The sequence below is a fragment of the Barbus barbus genome (assembly GCF_936440315.1).
Source record: "Barbus barbus genome assembly, chromosome: 48".
NCBI classification, from domain to species: domain Eukaryota; kingdom Metazoa; phylum Chordata; class Actinopteri; order Cypriniformes; family Cyprinidae; genus Barbus; species Barbus barbus.
The window spans coordinates 9,452,904-9,472,883 of record NC_136726.1 but is presented as its reverse complement, the minus strand read 5'-3'; the positions used below and the strand labels follow the sequence as shown (position 1 = coordinate 9,472,883).

The 19,980-nt window shown below is 38.5% G+C and overlaps 1 protein-coding gene across 2 annotated transcripts in view; it reads right to left on the bottom strand.

The window, feature by feature from the left end:
- Positions 1–4,401: 4,401 nt before the first annotated feature.
- LOC306866654 (OTU domain-containing protein 7A-like) overlaps positions 4,402–19,980 on the bottom strand; it is a 37,685-nt gene continuing 22,106 nt past the window's right edge. For both annotated transcript variants that reach the window (XM_079411930.1, XM_079411931.1), the window contains exons 7-11: positions 17,389–17,516; positions 15,064–15,213; positions 7,142–7,256; positions 6,347–6,431; positions 4,402–6,072 (exon numbers count right to left, since the gene is read on the bottom strand). In XM_079411930.1, the coding sequence (XP_079268056.1) occupies positions 4,555–6,072; positions 6,347–6,431; positions 7,142–7,256; positions 15,064–15,213; positions 17,389–17,516 (1,996 nt within the window). In that variant the 3' untranslated portion in view covers positions 4,402–4,554. The remainder of the gene's footprint in view (positions 6,073–6,346; positions 6,432–7,141; positions 7,257–15,063; positions 15,214–17,388; positions 17,517–19,980) is intronic.

Below are 19,980 nucleotides of genomic sequence, written 5' to 3'. Positions count from 1 at the left end.
GGTGGTGTAATGCTTTAATAGCATGAAATTTGTTTGTGGTATCAACAGTCAGTAGAGTCAAGACCGTAAAGTTTGGACTACGTACAATGGTACACTATCACTGTCTTGTGCTGTTATGTACTGTAAGACACAATAAAGCATTGGCTGCAATGTCACAAGACCTCTAAGTCCTAGAAACACATGACAGCATGCCATGCCCCAGCTGAGCTCAGTACACTTTCTCCTTCTTCCTCTCCAGCAATGCAGGAAAGACATGGATCACAAATAACATGCGGCAAAGAACTGTGTGACCTTATACTGTCTCTCTCTCTCGTTTTATTTTTCTTCTCACATTTTTCACATTCTTTTGAGAAACTGTAAGCCGCCAAACAGAAAGTCGGATTATTGACGAGAGACTTCTGAGAAAAAAAATGTGGGCAGGGTGATGTTTGGAAGAGAGCTGTGCACAAATGCAAACTAGGTCATGGGAGAGCCGTACAGGGGCCGTTCTGCTGATTGATAGATGGCAGTGTGTCTTTGCATCTCCGTGCGTGCTGCTTTGAACGGAGATGAGTTCACGTGCCTCCTTGAAAAGAAAAACATCTTTCCCCTTCTACTTACCCCTCGAGAGGTCAGGGCCCTGCACATATGTCAGTAGTATTTTGGTTTTCATGTTCAGAACATAGTACAAGAAAAGGGCTCAGATGTTTCTTCAGAGAAAAAGATCTAAGTAATCTCACACATGTGTCTTTGAGAGTTTCAGAAGAGATAACATCTCACATTATGCTTGTATTTGCCAAGTTTCCAATCAAGCACCTTCAATCAAACATCAGAGATGTGAAAATGAGCTCAAATACCTCTCTAATAAAATGTTTGCATGCATGTTTTTTATGCACAAATACGGTACAAGTTCCAACAATCGTGTACTTGTGATAAACAAGCAGAAGCAGTGCTACACTATTGTATGACTTGGTGAATTCTGACAGCAATCCCATGAATTGTCATGAAAGGCAAACATTAAAATTACTGAACAAAAAATCAAAAGGTTAAGTTTTCAAGTTTTCATCTCCAACAAATGACAGACCGGAAGTTTTCCATTTACAATGGAAGTACATGGAGTTCCTGATCATATGCGTGTGTAAATTTCGGATTTAGACTTTGGATGCTTCAAAATGTTTTACTTTTTGCGGCTAGACTATATGAGGCCACCAGACCAGTTGTGATTCTAATTCAAACTTCTGTGCAATTAGGAGAGAAATGAGACAATCATAAGTGAATGTTGGAGATAGTAAATGTGGCTTTAGGGTGTCCATGTTGGTGTTGTATACTATTGTATGATTATAAGGTAAAATAAGGGCACAGAATCACACTGTTGAGACTCCCACCATGCCTAAATAAAACATAAATTAGGTCAATATTATTACTACATATAAGTATAAGACTTGATACTGTTAAGAAGCCCCAACTTCCCCAGTCTCTTTGAAATCCACTGCTAAAACTATGGTGAACAAGTTGCTAAGTCATTTTACATCTTTATGACAGCTGGAACATGGTTCAATTCTTGGGAAAGTGCCCTAGTTTCTGCATCAGCAGAATTATATCTTCCATACCATGTGCCTTCAGTAAAATGTGTGGGTGTGTCTATGATCGTTTTGCAAAATCTTGAGAGTATCCTGTTTCACGACAGTCGTTAAAACATCTCACACATGATGCAAATGACATTTGACGATAACAGATAAGCCACCGTCAGGTTTTGCAATTCAAGATATTTTGCAGTCTCAAAGGGAGAGGGGCTTAAAATATGCATGACTAAAATTTTAAGGGTGACCCAAATCATAGAGTTATTTACCTCCCGTTCTTTAAAGTGACCTGATTTGCATTTTAAGTCTCGGGCCTCTAAAATCTTTTGTGTATAGTATGCAAAGAATGTCCATCTTAAGTGAACATGCAACACAACAGAGTTCATTGTCAGGGCGAGACTTTTTTGGCAGATGTTAAACAGGTGACCGGTGGGGCAGCTGTTTGGTGCTGTGTTTCATGCTAATGCCATAGTCCACGACTGACAGCAACTACTGCAGGGATATAAAAGCCGGACACCACTAGACGTGAAGTTTTACACCAGATTCTATTCCAGTTTTGCGGACTCAATCATATGAGAAGTCAGACAGTCTAATGTGGGTGTTGTATACTGAAGACTGAAACAGCAGCCGAGGGCGCAGCTCAAATTACAGAACGTTGAGGAAAAACACACGCAGACATGCAAGTATGCTAGCACACAGGCGCACACCTTTCTTTCACAGGAACAATTAAAAGAACCACACAGACACCGTTTTTAACAATAAACTAATCTTATTTTGTCTCTTTTTCTCCTGCTATTTACATTGGTACCTAATGTGCAAATTAATAATTTAAAGTAGTGTAAAACTCTCAAATGAATACAAAATCATATTTTACAATTCTAAGACGGTGAGCAAGCTCCATGAGCTTGTCGAATATAAAGGAGGGAGAGGAAAAGCAGGAAGATGGGAAGCGAAAGACACATGATTGTAGAGGTGTAGAAACGAGGGAAGAGAACGAAGCAGTGGACATCCTTGGCCAGGAAAGACAAAACACTTACAGAGAAACGGCGTTGGTTACCTGGAAACCGCCACACAACAAAACACAACAAGCGCTGCTCTTATGGTAATCTTGTCATGAAGTAGAAAAGCACTTGGTTGGGCCTTTGCTTAGCAGAGGCACACAAAGTGGCTAACATGCTAGTCGCTAGTTGACTTGATTGGCGCAGTTATCTGTAACATCCTGATTTTCTAGCACATAATGAGAACAAGCGCTTCGAGCATGTATGTTTGTTAGCCAGTTAGTTACTTAGCATGTTGTTGTCTGTAATGGTTTTTGCACTGCTGTGATCAATTTTGGCTTGTGTCATAAAATGTCCAATTTTACATTTAGAGATTTGGTTTGGCATTATGTCCAGCCGTGATACAAACTGACAAAGAATAAATTAATCAGAGATTTTGTCCAAACTAAAACTTTTGACCAGGTCAAGCAACATATGAATATTTTGTCTATCGCTTGGTTTCACTAGGTTGCTTCACCCACAGTGCAATCTCATTGGTCTATTAAACATAAAACATGTTCTAATTGGCTGTGAATTTGTTGTGTCTCCGAATTTTCGTTTTCATTGTACACATGAAAAATTCAGCTACTAACATTCCACATTTCACCAAGGACATTTTACACTGCTATGTAATCTATGAGTCAAAAACCTAAAACGCTTTCAAGAGGTAGATTTGTACCTTTAAATATCCAATTTTACATTTATATATTTAGATGTTTCTATGTATATTATTATCACAATTGTGTGGTTAAGACTAATATTCCTGAGGACATATGAAATCGAGGTGAAGGACCATTTTGGCACATGAAAGGCTAGCATGGCAGTGTTAGCATGAGTGCTAAAGAATGTTGATGAGCAGTTGCCAGTTGCTTGTAGCCAAGCTGTGTCATCAGTTAAGGTATAAAACAGTTGACAAATACACAGTTTCATAAGCTTTTCACCTTTAGTCCACAGCTAAAGCATATAAGGGTTTGCATTTCACATATATCCTCAGGTAAGGTGGTTCTTGTAATTTAGCATTCGCGAGCATGACTGTTATATATTGCAAATACAGAAAGCAATGAATGGAAGTCAAATGCTTACTGTATCGGATGTCAAGTTCAAGTAGCACACAACAGTGAGGTTTCATTTGATATAATGATGGAATGCAAACCCTCTTCCACTTTATATTACAATATACTGTAGTATATATATATATATATATACATATATATATATTTACACCACATGATCAATCCAAAAGCACACTTTGATATGCCACATATTAAATATTTTCCACCATAATAATCCCTGTACAGCAGACCTATTATAATCTATATCCCGTAGAATCAAATGGGGAAAAGTAGAATATGGCTGACGTCATGAATGCATAGATAAAAAGGGGAGGACTGACGGTTGTTACCAAACTTATTGCTTTCAAAAAAATCTGAGTGCTGAACAGTGCATCTCCCTCCCTTTGTAATTATTTGCAATACACAGCAAATCAATGTTATTTAATATAAAGATTCAAAAGAGCTATGCTGTGAAGTATTGCATTATAATGACCTCTAAACAGAATTCTCCCTTCCATGATTTGGGAAGCTCCATTAGAGACTGACGTATGCTTTTACATCTCTTTACAAGGAGTTTTACAACACAGACTGAGCAAAATGCACAGACGAGAGCTTTTACTCTAGAACAAGTAAAAGATTGAATTAAATCGGACACAGGACAAACAATAACACAATCTCTGGCCAAAGCTGTAAACTGATTCTGGTTGCACTTCCTGTCATTGTAAAGCAGTGTTCGTTCGCTATTGAGAGTAAAGTAACAAGAATACAAGGAGGCCGATCTTAAATATAGTAGGAAAATGTTATGCCAGTTCTTTGTATCGCTTGCAAAGTGCAAAAAGGTGGTGGTGTTGCTGTTCTTTTTCACACACATTGGGGGTGGCTATATATGTGTGCGGATTTGCAGGGCTATCCAGGTCGGTGCACCTTCACCTCTCGTTCCCTGCGTTTCAGTTCCTCTCTATAACAGTATGAGCAAAAGTTCTCTGTCTCGGGTCGGCCATAGAAGGTGCAGTTCTCCCTCCTGCAACGTTTCTGCTGAAAACAGTACATTGGGCAAACACCACTCTGCCCTTTGGTTTTGTCCTGCTCCAGCCAGGCATGGGGCGCCGGGTCCTCATCTGCAAACTCCAGACAGTCCCGGATGTCGCCAGTGTTGAAGCCGTTGGTATAAGTGTGGGACTTATGTTCCCCAGGCATGTTGTACGGAAGGGTGTCTACGGCATTAATCGTATGGATACCAGACATGCGGGCTGGGCTGTAGCTCTGAGAGGACAGTGAGCGGTTTTGCTGGGGGTAGGTGGCACAAGTTTTGAGAGTGCCGACCATTGGCTTGTAAGACTCATCTTGGTAGCTGGATGACTGCACATTGACATCCCTCAGATGAATGACACTGTGCCTCTGGATAGGTGGCGTATGGCTATAGTGAGCTGAAACAGGGACTGGTCCAGGTCTCTTAGCACCGTTACTAGGGGAGGAGAAAGGGACAGGGGACATGGATGATCCTGGGATGGAAGCTGCGATGGGTATTTGGATAGGGGAAGCAGCAAGCTTTGGGCTTCCCCTTTCTTGGACCTTCACAGCCTGGAAAGGATTATGGCTAGGTTGCAACACCGGTGAGCAACTCTCAGGTGGAGAGCTATCTGAACGCTCCCTTTGGAAAATACTCTCCTGTTCAGGCTTCTTTAGTGCCACCCCATTGGTCTGAGGCTTCTTCTCAGCCTCAGCCTTTCTCTTCTGTTCCTGCTCAGCACTGAAGCGTTCTTGGGCACTGCTTAGGTAGAAGCTGATCATCTCTTCATGGAACTGGTGTCGGTGGCTGGTGAGCAGCAACCCAGCGAAGATGAATTTGCGCTCACCTTGCATGGCTGCCCGAAGTATGTTCAGGCTGAGTTTGACATCTGTGCTATACTTCCAGTTGTCCAGTGTCCGATCACCAGAGTTTTTGCCTGATCCTGGCAGTCTCTCAACAGGTGAGCTACCAGAAGCATGGTCTGTAGGAGAGGGACTGGTTGCCTTTTCTGAGGAGGATGTGCTGGCCGACTGGCCTGACTCCTCTTTGCTCCCTTTTCGTGTTTTCGAGTCCTTTTTCTTGGATTTCTGCTCTCCGTTCTCTACCGTTCGACCATTTGTTGAAGTGGACTTGCTGATCTTGCCATGAACAAGTCCTCCAAGGCCACCCATATTCTTCTTAAGTTTGATACCCAGAGTCTTGCTGAAGCTGCCCAGTTTGTTGGCCACTGAGTCTGCCCTTGTTTTGTCTTTGTCCTTTCGCTGCTTGTCCTTGTCCTTCTCCTTACTTGACTTGCCGTTATTGATGTTGGAGTTGCTGCAAACAGACTCCCGGTCCGAGTCCATGGATTCTGCCAGAGACTGTACATCCTCACCTGCAGAGGCAGTGGGCGACTCGGGCTGAGCCAATGGAGCCTGTAATAGACAGATCAGCCATTAGGACTCAAAACTGTAGTCAGCAGCAAGTACTGCAGTCAAAAATTTTAGAAAAGGGGGAAACAACCATGCTCCTGGAGGGCTTCCATCCTTAAATCAATTATACCTTGAACCAGTTATTTAAGTTTTACAGGATTACTTGAAAACATATCCAGGTGTGTTGGAGCAGAGTTGAAACATATGTCTGCAGGAAGGTAGTCTTCAGGAGCAGGGTTTGCAACCCCTGTCAATCAATAAATGGACGACCACTTACCCTTGTTTCAGAAGGAATTCGAATCCATGTTACATTCATGTAGTTGTGCAGAAGGTTTAGTTTAGCTTCCAGTGATAGAATAAGACTAGAGAGAGAGGAGAACATAGTCACACATCTCTTCTAAAACCTAATTTGTAGCTCAAAAGATTTATCAGCTCGAATGAGGCATTGAATATTCTTGTCATCTCTTATGTGCCAATGAGGGGATGGAAGAAATTACAAACAATTTGAGGCATGCAAATAGGAACTCAATCAGTGCATAAATCTAGTCACCAGGGAATGATAGTTTGTATTGTATTTTGTTTGTATTTATCAGTCCATAATGGAGCTAATGGACTGGGGGCCAAATCATTACAGTTACTTCAGCACAGATGTTTGTTTTGGTCTATGTTCTTCCTTCTGCAAGTCATGGCTGGGGTGGTTTATATATATGCTTTAACTGACAGACCTCTGCAAACTTACTCAGATCTTAACCATAAGACTAAATGCAAGAATATGCAAGTGATAAAAGTTTGGAACATGTACAGGTGATTGAATGGATCTTTAAGATGTGTCAATCAAGCACCGATCGACCTCTATGAGGATAATATGCGCTGGTTCCATGTGCTGGGACCTTCTGGACAGATTTAGTCCAATTTAATCCCTCATATGGTAGAGATAACATATATAGAGAGGCCTTAATTTGGCCTCAATTGACCTTTGTCTTAATTACCCCTCATTTTGGCTGGAACATGCTCATAAGATATTCAATTTCTCTAAGCTTGCTGTAGGGGTGGATGGAGGATGGGGTCTTACTTTGCCAGCTTAGCATTGTCGTTGTCATCCCTCCCCCACTCCCAGTCCCTCCCAGGGTCCACCGCGAAGTGCAGCGCTAGCAGCTTGTGCTCAGAGTCAGTCAGTGGGATGACGGCTGGAAGGGAGGGACAAAAAGACGAGATTAAAGATTTTGATGTAACCTTCAAAACCAGGTTGCAACCAGTTTCCAAACAGATTCAAGCAAACAGTGGACCTAGTTTTTGACTGGACATTAGGACTAGGGGGAAGAGGTGTACTTGTTTAGATTACACTGCTTAGCTACTGTACTTTTAAATGAATAGTTCACCCAAAAATGAAGATTCTGTGATTATGGATGATGTTACTTATCTGTGCCATAGCCATCATATCTGATTTAGCAGGAGAAGTTTATCAGTGCACAATGGCTTAAATTTATGTAAGAGAAACACAAATCATATTTCCATGATTCCAACACCCATTTGACAGGAAAAACATTTCAACATTAATCAAGGGGTATGTTAACCGTAAGTTAACAGGCCTGGGTGCGGCACTGTTTCCTAAAAAAAATATCACGGCCTTCCATCCTTCCAACTACTTCTCTTTTTCTCCCTTTCCCGTTACAGTATTTGTCACTGTACCTGACTAGTCTTTTTAAACCACAGGCACCAGACAGAATGGAAGGGAAAAGAGAGAGTGAGTTGAAAGAAGAGAGATAAAGAAAGAGATTCAGTTATCAAGTTTATTTGTATAGCGCTTTTTTTATGAGTTATCGTGACTGTTGGAAAATACAGCATGTTTGAACAGAGGACGTTCCAACCCCTTCTGTCACAACCATACACTCACAAACACGCACACACTGATAGAACAAACTGTCTCCTCTCCTCATGAATGGCCTGCCATTTGCCAGGTGACTGCTGGGTAGAACTCACGGTGTACCAATGATGAACATACTGCTCTTCGATGACTCATTTAAATGACACTATGTAGAGTAGGAGTGAGAGACATCGAGTCAAGTAATGAATAAATGTGTGTGTGAAAGAAAGAAAAGGTCAAAGGAGAGAGAAAGTGTCTGTAGTAGGGCTGATAAAAAGTAGAAAAAATCAAATCGTGATTATGGATATGTAAGATTATTATACCACAAAATTTACAAGATTTATGTTCAAGATACACATTTTTAACAGATGCAAGTTATTATACTTAAATCTACTAATATGACACAAACAATCACAAAAAAGAGATTACACAATATATATATATATATATGGATTGAGGAACATTATAAAACCTATTATTAAAAAAATAGCAGTTCAAATCACAATATGTCAAAATAATTTTTTTTTTTTTTAATTATGCAACCCTAGTTTGTAGAGAAGTGTACCATCTAGCCATTTTCTACAGTAAGACATGAGCATGCTTGAAGCACACTTCCTCCCTGTTGAATTTTCAATCAACACACGACTTTGCCTCCCACCCACGTCTTTTAATTCACAATCCTGGCAACAAGAAGTGCCAAAAATGTCCAGCTGGTCTACTGAACATTCATACAATCCAAAATCTCAGTCCATCCTCTAAGAATTTCCAACTTTTATTCCCTTCAAGCACATTTTGTCTTGAATATGTACCTTTCATTCAGTTTCTGTAAGTTTTCTCAAAAAACAAAGGGATTATTATCCACCATGGAATTACAATCTCATATCATTACCGTATCATGGTACCAGCACAGTACTTTTTTGTGAAGGTTTGGGGAGGATGACAGAAGAACACAATTGTCATTGGCTACTTTTGTTGTATTCAATTCCTCCAGTGGAGCTTAGTGAGTTAAACCAAAGAGCACAGAGATGAATAATCACATTGCAAACTTTGATTTGAAGAAAAGAAAAAAACTGAGGTACAAAAAGGCTAAATGAAAGATTTAGCTGTAACCTTCAGAAGCAGAACGTATTTACTGAAAAGGTTGTGACCACTTTCAAATCATATTGAAGCAAACAGATGGCTACATAAGACAAATTTAGGCTTGGTACTAATGCTGTTTTCACACCTGACTCATTTGGCGCATATGTTTTTGAACCTGGCACATTTTCTTTCTTAGATCAAATGGTTTAGGCATATATGAACATGACAATCGTACCAAAACAATCATGCGAAATCGTCTGGACAAGGTGGTCTCGGCCTGGGACCATGGAGCGATTCTGACTCAATTATGTCATTTACAAAACTCCATGGGATGGGAGGTCGCTGCCAAGCTGTTATAATGTGCTTCTTGCTGATTGGAGGATCAAAGTCTCTCCTCATGATAATGGGTAGCCTAATGTAGTTCTACAACAGGAATTTGGCAATTAAAGAAACATTTTAGGAAATAAAGCCAAGATAACACTGACTAAAAGAAGAATATTTAATTGCTTCGCAATCTCAAATCTCATTTACAACTATGTTTCTTTAAAAGGAATGTTGCTCCAAGACCAACAAAAGATGTTGATCCAAAAAAAACATCTAAGTTGCCAAAATCATTTATCCCAACCATGACGTTCTTTTCACTGTTATTGAAACACATAAACTTCTGACACATTTGAGGCTATGAGGTTTCTTCCAGCATTTTGTGGGTCAAATTCTTGGGGAGTCACACCAGGACAACAAAGAGCATCCAAAGTCCAAACTGAAAGAAATGTAAGTGGAATTCCCAAAGCAGAGCACACACTGTTCAGAATAACACACAAAATCGTAGACGTGGGCATGCACTCATACATAGACCTAACCAACAAGTACCCCATTGTGTTCCCCATCGCACACACAGATACAGTTTCCCACCAGAGAAGGGTCAGACAGTGAACGCTGGAGCTATGTGGGGTTGTGTCCCGACTCCTACACTGCAGCTGTCCTCCCTTCTCTGGCCTGCCATACACACTCACACGCTTCATCTCGCACTGTTGTTACCATTTGGGCCAGTTCCAGGTCCAAACACCGCCACTGCCAGTTCTACCCTGAGGGACTAGAGTGTAATGTATTTTGTATCTCCTCTGGCAGTCATGTAGACCTGTCCTTGACTGACCTACTGACCTAGCGCTGCGGTGATAATACAAACAGAAGTTGTTGACAGACAATATTGTTCATGGAGTCTAACATGCTACATTACAAGCGCATTACATGCAGAGTTTATTCTGTTGGCACGAGGGGGAGGTTGATGTATGCCGAGTGGGTCTGGCTGCACGACATGGCACCGCCTCAGGAAAGTTAGGCAATGAGCGGGAATATCTGTCATGTGAGGCATGTGTGATATAATCCTTTTGAGAGTGACTCCCAAAGCATTATTTCCCAGGATCGTAGTGGTTTTCTTGACTCTCCCCCCTCTGGTGGGTGATATCAATCACTGCAGTTGCACCCACCGAGGAAAACAATTAGTCCACTTTAGTCACGCAAACCGTTCTTGTGCTTGATGAGGTGTGAATTTAGGAGTTTTCGTTCACAGTTGTGTATTTTACAGCCACTGTAAACAATAATCGCAAGGCTAAACAAAGCTTCATCGTGAATCTCCGAAACATGCGTGGGAATGTGATTGCCTACATATTTTCCAGAGCCACATAAAACACGCAATCTGTATACGGAAATATCCGTAGGCCTCCTGATGTTTACCGCTGATTGCGATGTGAGGAATCTGGATGTTTTTAACCCAAGCTTGGCATAAATTGGTCATGGCACAAGAAGGTTTTTCATTCTTTCAAGATGAAACTTTAAAAGCTGCTTGCCAAATGCCAAATAAAATAGAGGACTTCGTAAAGCTGGACAGGCGCGTCTTAAAATAGCAACGCATGTTTCCTGTTGGTTGACTGGTGTCATTTAAAGTGTAACCACAGAAAAATGAAGGTGCATTAAAGAAATGTTAGCATGGCACGTCACAGGGAAACCATTCAGTATGTCTGTAACTCGCAGGAAAAAAATAAAACTTCAAAAGGGCCTTAAATCACCAAAAGAGTTTAAAATCCGATATACACTCACTAATATTAAAACATATTATGTAGGCATTAACTCAGTTTAATGTCTTACAAATTTACTGAGGTGGCAGTTAACTTACAAAAGATGATAGATATCTGATGTTAATTTGGTGAATGATTTAAAACTATTCGCTAATCTGTAGGCAGCATATTCATTATAATATAAAACTAACTTTTTATATTGTGCACTCAACTTTCATACACAACATAGGGATTAATGAATGAGTGAGAATGAGTGAATGAAACAGATGTGTGCACATGTAAATAAGAGTCTGAACATCCATTTTAAATTTTTATGAAGAACGACAAGAGCATAGAGAGCCTACAAATTGGCTAGTCATTTAAAGACAGCATAAATTCACTCAGTCTTCTCCAGTGTAGACACATTTCCTATTGAAACAGGAAATTTGAACTAGACATACTTGAAAGGCTTGTGCCTTTTATTTATAATTTTTTTAAAGCTTTAATTTATATCACAGCTGCTAATGATGCTATTTTCTATTGCTAGTCAGAAGAATGTGGTATTAAGGGGTGGGGCCATTTTCATTCTAAAGGATTTGATAGGACAAAAACTTGACTCGACCACAAGTGCAGGATGAGTCATCAATATTTTTGCTCTGCTTTTGTAGAAGAGAAAGACACAAATTTCAATGTGCAAATATGCTAAAAACAAAATTATTTTAGTAACGTTTAGAAGTACACTAATATATAGATGTTAGCTTCAAAGCTAGCATACATCGAAAGCCACAAGTGAAAAATTTCACGGGTCTTTTGACACAACTCTCTCTCTAACACACACACACACACACAAGAGTCTCAGTGTTCTCGGGAAACCGCTGGCACCTGAACTCACACTGGGCAGACGGGCACTCCCTGGCAGACCCGAGCGGAAGATCCGGGGGGAAGGGGTATCACCCACCAAGACAGCCACACAGAGACAGACTCTCCGTCGGGAAGTGGAAGAAGGGAGGTAGGGGTTTGGGAGGAGCAGATTAGGGCCTAAACCACATGCAGTGATTGGCTTGGACTGATCTGCCCTAAATGGCAGAGACCAAGCAGTTCTTTAGGGATGGAGAGAGAGAGAGAAAGTGGGTAAGAATAGAATCTGGGGAAATGAGTCAGAGGGAGATGTCTTATTGTGTGAATGTGTGCATTTGTGTAAAGTAGTGGTAAACATGTAAATGGGGCCTCATGGCACTAACCATCTCCAGACACATGGCAACAGATGACCTCATTCTGCTCAGAGGAAACCAAGGCGGGCGCTCCTTCACCTCACTGCATAGCATGAGTAGTGCTTCCCAACTAGATGTATTTTTTAAAATTTTAGATTTTGGGTCATTAAATACATAGGACTTAAATTTTAAAGTTGCTGATAGTTAAAAAAAAAACTAATTGTGATCAATCTCGTCATTTTCCTTAAATGATTTTTCTTTCTGTTTAAGAAAAGAAAAGAAAATAGTATAGTCTGTATGGATGAAACCTATACAACTTGTATTTGATTTTTCATACTTTGAAAAATTGTTTAATTTCACCATACAAAACTGCAAATAACTTTTATGAATAAATTTGCTATTAGGCCATTCTTAAGGAAAGTTAGTCAGTCAAATGTGTTTAGTTTAAAATTATAATATAATATAATATATAAATGACACGTTTCTAAAAAAGGAACCTTCACAGAAAGGTGGAGGTATTCCAGACGGGAGTGTGCAAGGTGTTTTTCTTTTATTTTCCGAGTAGCCAGTCATTCATATCCTGGAGAAATGTGACTACAGTGAAGGCCTCTAATCTGTCAACAACCCACTGCTTCAAACCGACCACATGCTTTTGGGGTCAATGGGTACATGAGGGTATGCAAGGAGGTTTCCTGCGGTTAACAGAAGGACAGCGCGCCATCTAGCGGGATAAACACTCAACCAGTGGTTCTCTATATCACCCAGACATGTTATTTACATAAACTACAGACAATGCTGTCTATATTCAATTTTATGGCACAAAATATGGTGCATCAAATATGCTTTTTAGAGAGTTATTTATTGTCAAACTAACATGTGGCTGGGGCTAGTTGTCAAACTTTTTACTCTTTTCTAAGGAACATTTCTCAGGGTTCTGTTTTGACTACAAAAAAAATGAAAAATTCAAATTTTCACTGTTATGACAGGGCATGTTTTCACAATATATGGGGCAAGTTGTCATAATGGAACCTGACAAAAAACAGACTATTATATGACTTTTGCCTGTATAATGGTATAACAAATATAAAACTGCAAAATTCTAAGTAAAAGAAAAAAAAACAATTTGATTTTTGGTATAAACTTATAAGACCTAAAACATTTGTGAAAACTTAACCCGATAAAAATGAGACTTTGGACTTAACAGTTAAAGAAATATAGCCCATGTGACAACTAGCCCCGGTGTCCCCTACAATATTCATTTGATTTTTGATGGTGTCCAAAGGGCCATGCCACAGGCAAGGTTTTGCTCATCCTTGGTAGTTGTAGCAAATGCCTTGACTGTGAGACAACTGCAGTGTGTATGTGTGTGTGTGTGAAGAGAACAGCTTGTACTGTACTGACAGCTTCAGTGTGTCAGTGAAACGGGGGTTGGAGAGAGAAAGAGAGAAAGATAGAGAGAGAAGCATGCGTGGATCTCTGCCTGCATGTGTGTTGTTTTACCTCACACTCAAACTGGCACCACTGCAGTGAACAGACAGACTTCTGAGGGGGCAGGGCACATTATAGTGCACATTACACTCTACTGTACAGATCGCAAGATAGACCATAATGGTCTAGAAGACAGCTAATAATGTCCTTAACTGGGAGCCAGACTCCCAAATGAGAGTCTGAAACAGTATAGTAAACCGTATAATTCCTTTTCTTTTTTTCCCCCTCTGTCTCAATCTCTAATCGACTGGAGTCTACAAAATGTACTTTTAATAATTGATCAAAGGTAATTAGATTTCAGGTCTGCATTATTCATTTAGCATTAGATGGATTCAAGTCCATTCTTTGCAAAAAATTCTAGACAATTTCAGTGGAATGAATGAACAATATGCATGGAATACCTGGAGTTCAAGAGTGATTAATGAACCTGAAGTAATACTAGCTGGGTATTTCAACATTAGATTATGTAAAAAAAATGGTCACTTCTTTAATATAATATAATATAATATAATAAAAATGCATATTAAGTGCTATCCAGTATGGCACATTTAAAAAAAAGGTTGATAAGCCACCAATTTCTGCTATAGATAAACTATAGATAAATTCCATATAAAATGGAGGTATTCCCCTTGTACACACAATAAAGAAATAAAAACCTAGATAAATATAAATACAAAAATCTCCTCATCAATGGATTAAACATGAAAAATCTAATAGTTATTTTCTTTATTTTCATCACATAAATAGGAGATAGTAAAATTCTATTCTAGTTTGTATAAATATATATATATATATATATATATATAAAATTAAATGCTACAACTGCATTTAGGCATCACATCACAACATTATAAAGTATTTTTAAAAATGGATATTTATTTAGAAATTTTCAAAAGATTACATTTAACAGTGGTATTATTCATGTTTTAAATATTAGATTTAAATGATTATTGCATGATGGCAAAGGTAGTCTAAATGTAAAAATATGTGAAAATAAGCATGCACAAATAAATATCCAATATCAATACTGATACTGTTTTTATGCTATTTCTCCAGATGTTTCATTTTGTGGTTTGTATTTACTTCAATATCTAAAATAGATTTTAAATAAGCTTTGTTTTCTAAATTATTGCCTGTAAAATTATTTCATCTTCTTAGCATTCCTGCCCTAAAGCAGGAATTAACTGCAAAACCTTTAGAGTCTACATTGGATTTTATATCAGTTAGACATAGTTACTTAACCCCGGCTGTATCATCATGTTATGTGATTGTTTGATTCGGTCTGCTGTGTGTCTACCTTGCTCTCTCTGCTGGTCTCTCTGCTCCATGGACACCAGGGCTGAGAAGTGGGCCTGGTCGTAGGCCAGCACCAGCGGGGAACAGTGACAGCGGTTGGGAGGCACCTCCAATGGCAGGTACAGCCCTCCAAAGGGAATGGGTGCAAAAGCTGCAAGGCATAAGAACAACAAATGGTTCGTTTGTCTGTATGACACTTAAATGAATCTATTTTAAAGTTAAAAACTAAATTCATACTAAAATGTTTCATTGACATTGGGGGAACTGAATCTTAAATGAATAACCCTTACGAAAAATAAGTTTATTCAAGTGTGCTTTTAGTATACTTCTTTTAAACTAAAAATAGGAAAGTATGCTTTTAGTTTACTTATGTACTTCTCAGAAATGGGCTTTATGTACTTCTCTAAATATATTTGAGCTATACTTGTGCTCTTACAATCCGTGTTTTCATTGTTATATGTTAGGAGGCACTTCTTCTTCTGTACAGAATTTCCAGAAAACACAAGTGAAGAAGAAACCGAAACAACAGATACTTCCACATGTAATCTAACACGATCATCTGACATAAAACAGCATCGAAACTGTGTAACGTGGTTGATGGTGATGGCGCAGTGGATAAGACACATGCCTTTGGTGTGAGAGACCCGGGTTCGAATCCACTGTGAGACACCAGTGTGTCCCTGAGCAAGACACTTAACCCCTAGTTGCTCCAGAGGCGTGCGACCTCTGACATATATAGCAATTGTAAGTCGCTTTGGATAAAAGCGTCAGCTAAATGAATAAATGTAAATGTAACGTTATGGAATAAAATGTCGACCAATGAAGAGGTAATAATGACTGTCAAGCTTTGGGGCGTTGATCGACTCCATCTATGTTTTGATTATCATTCTGAATCCAATTCATAGTCTTTTTTTCAGCTTTTTGTTCAAAATGTTGTTTATTTCTTTATTTTTTTTAATGAAACGTAACCACATTCAAGTGTTTAAAAAAAGAATGCATGAAGATAGAATACAATGTTTTTGTTTACAAGCAGATACCCTATTCTTTATTTTGATGTTTTGTATGTTCAGATATTCATATAACAAAATATATACAAATTAATACCTAAATAGGGACAAAGTAGTATACTTAAAGTATGATGTAAAGTTCACTTAAAGAAAACTTACTAGTATACTTGCAGTATAAAACTAGTTTACTGAGACTATACTTCAAAGTGAACTAAAAATGCTACTACAAGTATTTAATTAGTAAACTAGCCTATCAGTATACCTATAAGTGCACTTTTGTGGGTGGTGATGGCGCAGTGGATAAGACACATGCCTTTGGTGTGAGAGACCCGGGTTCGAATCCACTGTGAGACACCAATGTGTCCCTGAGCAAGACACTTAACCCCTAGTTGCTCCAGAGGCGTGCGACCTCTGACATATATAGCAATTGTAAGTCGCTTTGGATAAAAGCATCAGCTAAATGAATAAATGTAAATGTAGTATAGTTGCAGTACAAGCTAAAAACATTGATGTAAACTAGTTGTGCACTCAAAGTGTACTACTGTTATACTTAAAAGTATATTTTTATATACTAGAAAGTGGGCCAATTTAGTCCCAAGAAGTATTGAAACAGTACACTTACTAGTGTACTACTAGTACACTGATAGTTGTATACTTACTACATTAAGTATACTTAAAAATATACTTGAAATTTACTTAAGTATACTTAATAAAATAAACTTGAAGTATACTACTTTTTGGTAAGGGAATTCATCTAAAAATTCAGATAATCTTTTTAAATTATGTTTATCTTCCCCTCCAGTGGATCATCTTTGGGTCAGTCCGAATTTGTGAATGAATCATTTAGAATCTTGAATTGATTCATTGAAAAGGTTTGAATCAAAAGAATATGGAACTACTTCTCTCATGAGCATTACAAGGGGAACTATAGGGCAGAAGTCAGTATTTTCCAAGACAACAGTTTGTCACATAAAACTTTCATATGGATTCAGAAAACTCAAATGCTCTGCTTTGTGTCAGTTTTGAAGTTTGAACGCTGACGTTTTTAAGCAAGTCATGGCTTGGAATGACATGAGGGTGAGTAAATGACAGAGTTTACATTTTTTATCCTTTAAAAGCATTCAAGCATGTAATTACAGCCACACAACGTTGAGTTATCAGGTGTTTAATAACTCTTGATAACAGCTTTAATTGGTTTTCAACTAGAAAATAAAGTTGCTTTCCATTGAAATAGGTTTTATATAGAAAACACGATGAAGCCCTCTAGTGGTATGAATAAAAAACTGCACATTTTCTAGTTGTTTGATTGTGAGTCTTACCTTCCCCTCCAGAGTCTCTGAGCATTGTGTCAGCGATCACCACGATAGGTCTTCTCAGAACATGGGCCAGTACAAACACATGGAACTCCTCCAAGCTCTCGTAAACCGGGTCTTCTGAGTTATCCACCCTTTAAAAGACACACATACACATAGTGACATTCTTGACAAACACTATGATTCTTTGTTTATTGGTGCAAGTAAGAAAATTAATTCAAGGTACAGCAGCTTCCAGTTCACCATAATGTTATGTCTAAAGATTGACAGCTAATTCAAGTGAGCTTTAGACTTGACTTGGCTGGGTATATAAAACTGCTTAAGAATCAGAAGGATAAATTTTGGATAATCATATTTTCTAAATCCATTACTATAATGAACTACACTTGCATTCAGAATGGACACACTTCTCTAGCTTACTGCATATGCCTACTACTTTTTAAAAATACCATGCAAAGCATGCTTAGGATGTGAAAAATGCGTTTTTGGAAAAACAAATAATAGAAATTGAATTGTATGTTTTAAAAAATGAACAGTTACTCATTTCAAGCACTTTATCAGTACTAACTACCAAACCACACACACTCATACTGTGGGTGGCGAAATATCTACGCTGACTTCAGAAAACCAGCAACAGTCACATTTATAGTAACATAGTAACATAACAATATAACACCTCATACCGCATATTCAGTAACATAACAATATAACATCTTGTACCTAATTATGCCATGAAAACATTTCAGAAGTATAAATTTAAATATCACCTACAGTATTGATGCAGGCGTTAAAGGCGTTAAAGTTCACCAAAAAATAAAAATTCTGTCATAAATTACTCGCCCTCATGTCGTTCCAAACCAGTAAGGCCTTTGTTCATCTTTGGAACACAAATTAAGATATTTTTGATAAAATCTGAGTGCTTTCTGACCCTGCATAGACAGCAACACAACTACCATGTTCAAGGCCCAGAAAGCTAGTAAGGACATCATTAAAATAGCCCATGTGACATCAGAAGTTCAACGGTAATTTTATGAAGCTATGAGAATACTTTTTGTGCGCAAAAAAACAAAAATAACTTTATTCAACAATTTCTTCTCTTTCGTGTCAGTGTTCGGCACACATTCATGACAGTACCACGACGAAGAGAAGAAATTGTTGAATAAAGTAATTATTTTTGTTTTCTTTGCATAAAAAATGGACTGTTTTTTAATGATGTCCTTACTACCTTTCTGGGCCTTGAACTTGTCAGTTGCATTGCTGTCTATGCAGAGTCAGAAAGCTCTTGGATTTCTTTAAAAATATCCTAATTTGTGTTCTGAAGATGAACAAAGGTCTTAGGGGTTTGGAACAACATGAGGGTGAGCAATTAATCACAAAATTTTAATTTTGGGGTGAACTATCCCTTTAAAATGAAAACTTCTGACATATTTGTCATATTGTGAGAGTCCAGCATAATAAAAACCTTCCTTTATCCACTGCGGCAATGCAGCTAAACACATAAAAAGCTTTTTAAAAGGCAAACCTCTCCAACTAATATCCTTCATGCACTGTACCATCACTAATTGGACTATTCTTCATCACACAGAGCGATTTATTAATGCATCCCTTAAGTTACACTGTCTTTTGATACTGTTCTTGGCTTTTAAAATACTGCATCAGACTTACTAAACGTTTTATTGAAACTTATTACCAATCTTTTGGTTCTCATACACAAGTCAAAAAAGGAACCAGTTCATTTTTAGCTCACTATTGTGAGAGCAGACAGAACCGTGATCACTCTGAGAAAAACAGGAAGCTATATTTTCCAATCCAGAAGACTCTGAAGTATGACCAGAGACCTGGCGGTTAATGCTTTCACTTCCAGTCAGCGTGACTTCAGAAGGCAGATGAAAGGTAAGGGGTAAGTTTCCTCCTGAAGCAAGATTAGTTCGAAACTCTTTTGACCGCAGCGCTTCAGTTCACACTACTGAGAGGAGAAACCAAACCAAACTGCTGTCTGCCAGCGCAGAGTTTCCACTACGCTGATCTGTGACCTGAGATCAACTGTACTGGTTGACATGCTCAGTTAAAGGTGAAATAACTTCTGTAGCACTAGCGTCACCAAATGGAACTGCAAAACTATGGACTGTTTTCAAACAGGTTACCCAAACACTCCTCCTGTCTGTCATTGGTCGAACAAACACTCCAAATGCATGCTATTGGTTGAATCAGTGTTGCTATGCTGGGCTGGTCAGAATACCCAAACAACAAAGAAATGTTTCAAAAGCAGCACAGAGGCACATAATTACACTTTTGAGAGGAATCGGGCTACAAGTGGTTTACTTATAGTTGTCTCTGCATGTGAAACTGAGAAAGGAAAAAGTATTTTAACAGTGAAAAAATACACACTTCATATGGTGAGTGTGTCCAGTCCATGGTTATGGATTTGCAAGAAAATTTCAGAAAAATCTGAATCATTTTCTAAATCCACTACTTTCAGAACTATGGGTGTTCATGAAGGAATACTAGCATACTGGTTCTGCATACTACATCACACAGTATATACTAGATACTACTTTTAAAATAAAAACAGTATGTGTCATAATAATAAGCAATAAT